The following is a 2,995-nucleotide window of genomic DNA, read 5'->3' as shown; positions in this document are numbered from 1 at the left end:
ACATATATCAATAACTATAATTGGTATGTAGGTGGCATGGAAAAAGGACACACAGAGATACACCCGCACATGTATTAGGAACGTGTCGGTCGGCACTTGCGGCATTAAGAGGCAGAGAGGTATATATATATATATATATATATATATATATATATATATATATATATATTCTATAAATTAGTTGATTTTAATAGTATGTGGAATGTTTTTGCAGTTTTGCTGGTGTCCATATGATGATAACTTACAGAGCCGACTTCCCGATGAATGTCTAGCTGATAGGGAGTTGTGGTCATACCGTGGCCCAATTATATTTTGGTCTACTATTGAGTTGCATCTACCAGATAGGGTCAACAGACAGTTCAGTTGGATTCAAGATATTCCAAATTCGGACATGTTGTTCTCTAAGGAGATGCATCGTATAGTTCACAACATAAGCCTAAAGTCCAAACAGAACGCCGATTTGACGAAAAGTTTCCCACAAGTCAATTTCATTCCCCATTGGAGGGACCGACATTAGCATCTGCATCGTGGTGTGGACGGGTTGGGCACTGTTGCTGACTACTTTCAGTGGTATAATGCGCACACAGTTACACACATCACAAATCCTGGAAACGTACCACCAGCCAACACATATCCTAGATGGGCAGGAACTACTAATGTTTATGTAAGTAACTAAATTGTAATATTTAAATTAACTATATTGGTTCTAATATTCAATTACTTTTAACTAATATGCAGGAGGAGGGGCTTATGAGGATACGGGGACACGCATTAACTCAAATGCAACCGGACAGTCAACCAAACCCACAACCATTTCTTGACATTCCAAATCAAATTTTCAACTACACACAATTTAATGACCCGCAACATCCCTATCATTTTTATTCATCACAAAACTTCAATTTTCCGGATAATGTTAACTATTATCCTTCGCAAACTCAAAATACCCCTTACCAAACAGATCAGGGTGAATCCTCTCAGTATAACCAAACAAATCAAGGTAATTCCCCTCATAATTCGAACATGGATGAATTTTTCAACTACAACATGGGTACCCATAGTCATAGTCCGATCATACCGCGAGATTTTGGAGGTACATCACAGGTAGGAGTTGACGATGACCACATAGCGGATATAGGAGCTGATGACGATACCACCCCAGAACAACAAGTCCGGAGGGGTGAGAGGAATAGAAGACCAACATTGTGTGGAACCGGTGGACACCTACGTGTTCCACCTGGACGGGGACGAGGACGTCATGGGCACTGATTGTTTGTATTTTAATTTTAATTTCCAGAAACTATGTAATTTTTATGTTTGAAAATGTATTTTAAATTCATATGTCTTATATAAAGTTCTAAAATCGTATTAATTATTTAATTATATTATTAAAGTACACAATTAATTATATTATTAACAACTAATACAACAACTTAATTTTAATTTAAACGACAAATTTCAAACCACAAAACACAGCTAAAAGCTTTATTTTTAACAACAACATAAACATAAAGATAACATGTTTCTACGCAGATCCGCCGTCTCTCAAGAACACTTTCACTAAACTCCTTCGCGTAATGTTAAGGTAGTGGACATAACTCGATGGACAAAAAATGCTACAATTTTGTATCACCAAAACAGCTCCCTCGCGTATGCCTTTAACACCTTCATACTTTCCTTGCACACCATCAATGATCTTGCTACTAATTGATGCCTTGATTGTACCAGTAGTGTCCTATTAATAAATGATAAACGCTTACATTAGTACATTCTAGTGAAACGCATACAATTTTTGAAAAAATATAAATGGATCGTTTAAACTCACTTTTAGCGTTATAGATAGATCGCCTACAACATTTGGAGCACAAGTCTTGATAACACCAACAACCTGATCGACCCAGTAACACTTACGTTGTGACAGAATGTCTGCTATATTAGACCTCCCTGCAGTCACAAAAATTAAATAAAATGTCACATATTTTTCTAGGTTTTTTATATAACAAAACACAATATTAGTGTTTACCTCCGTATGGATATGCAAACTCCATGGCGTTAATCCACGGAGCTTTTGTAAAGGAATCATCAAATTCAGCTTTGTTTATCACTTCCCTTATAAAATCTTGCGTGGACTTCTCATCCACAACGTTATTCTCGTTATTGCGAAGTTCGTACGCATCTTGGAAAACACCAGCGGGTCCGGGAATACGGTACGATAGTTGGTTCGTTTTGTTAGACCCAGAACCGCGCAACATAGGTCGTGGTGGTGTACAAGGTTCTGGTTGCTTTTGTTTTTTACGAGTAGGTTGGGGTGAAGGTGGCGACCGGATCGCCGAACCAACCGGCAACGGGGTCGACACCAAAGTGGTTTGAGCGCGACTAGTAAGGGGTACAGGTTGAGTTCGTTGCGAACCAATATAGGTTATGTCGGAATCATCGATATCAAGAAGGTATTCCCATCCATCATTTTCGGAATTAGACATTTTGTTGTTTTTGAATTGCAGTTGTGTTGTTTTTGTGATGTTATTTGATTGAAGATTATGATAGTATAAATAGAGAAAAAAAAATTCCTACTTTTGCTTGATACTTCAATGTGATACAGCAAGGATATAGTAAGCATACAGTGATACGTTTGAGTGATAACGGAAAATATACAGAAAAAGCGAAATCGGCCTTTCAAAGACCGGCTTCAGAAAAGGCGAAGATTCCCTTGCAAACCGGTGTTTGAAACACCGGTTTAGGGCTCGGGTGGCTACTAGTGCTCGTCATGTGAAGACGTGGCAGTAAAAGGTCAACACCGGTTTAGGGCTCGGGTGGCTACTAGTGCTCGTCATGTGAAGACGTGGCAGTAAAAGGTCCAAACCGGTGTTTGAAACACCGGCTTGGAAGTGACACATGGAAACCCGTTGTTTGAAACACCGGTTATACTAGATTTGTAAACTTAGATTTCTAATTTCTAGTTCTGTAAAGTATGTAAAAAAGGTTACTATTTTGAAAA

The 2,995-nt window shown here is 38.3% G+C and overlaps 1 protein-coding gene across 1 annotated transcript; it reads right to left on the bottom strand.

Annotated features, from left to right (window-relative positions):
* Positions 1 to 1,469: 1,469 nt before the first annotated feature.
* On the bottom strand, positions 1,470 to 2,480 carry LOC139853445 (uncharacterized). The gene is made up of 3 exons (XM_071842840.1): positions 2,024 to 2,480; positions 1,826 to 1,944; positions 1,470 to 1,735 (listed from the first exon to the last, which is right to left on the bottom strand). Exons 1-3 carry the CDS (start codon positions 2,478 to 2,480, stop codon positions 1,526 to 1,528), a joined length of 786 nt encoding a protein of 261 aa, XP_071698941.1. The 3' UTR covers positions 1,470 to 1,525.
* Positions 2,481 to 2,995: the final 515 nt, after the last annotated feature.

The sequence above is a fragment of the Rutidosis leptorrhynchoides genome, chromosome 6, assembly GCF_046630445.1.
Source record: "Rutidosis leptorrhynchoides isolate AG116_Rl617_1_P2 chromosome 6, CSIRO_AGI_Rlap_v1, whole genome shotgun sequence".
In the NCBI taxonomy this organism is placed as follows: Eukaryota; Viridiplantae; Streptophyta; class Magnoliopsida; order Asterales; family Asteraceae; genus Rutidosis; species Rutidosis leptorrhynchoides.
This window is presented reverse-complemented; position numbering and strand designations above follow the sequence as displayed.

Bases quoted from the DNA above. Each gene is read 5' to 3' on its own strand.
- LOC139853445 (XM_071842840.1), bottom strand. From the start codon at position 2,480: ATGTCTAATTCCGAAAATGATGGATGGGAATACCTTCTTGATATCGAT. The intron at 1,945-2,023 runs GTAAACACTAAT...TTGTGACTGCAG, and splicing joins GTTTGCATATCCATACGGAG to GGAGGTCTAATATAGCAGAC. The intron at 1,736-1,825 runs GTGAGTTTAAAC...ATTTATTAATAG, and splicing joins ATCTATCTATAACGCTAAAA to GACACTACTGGTACAATCAA.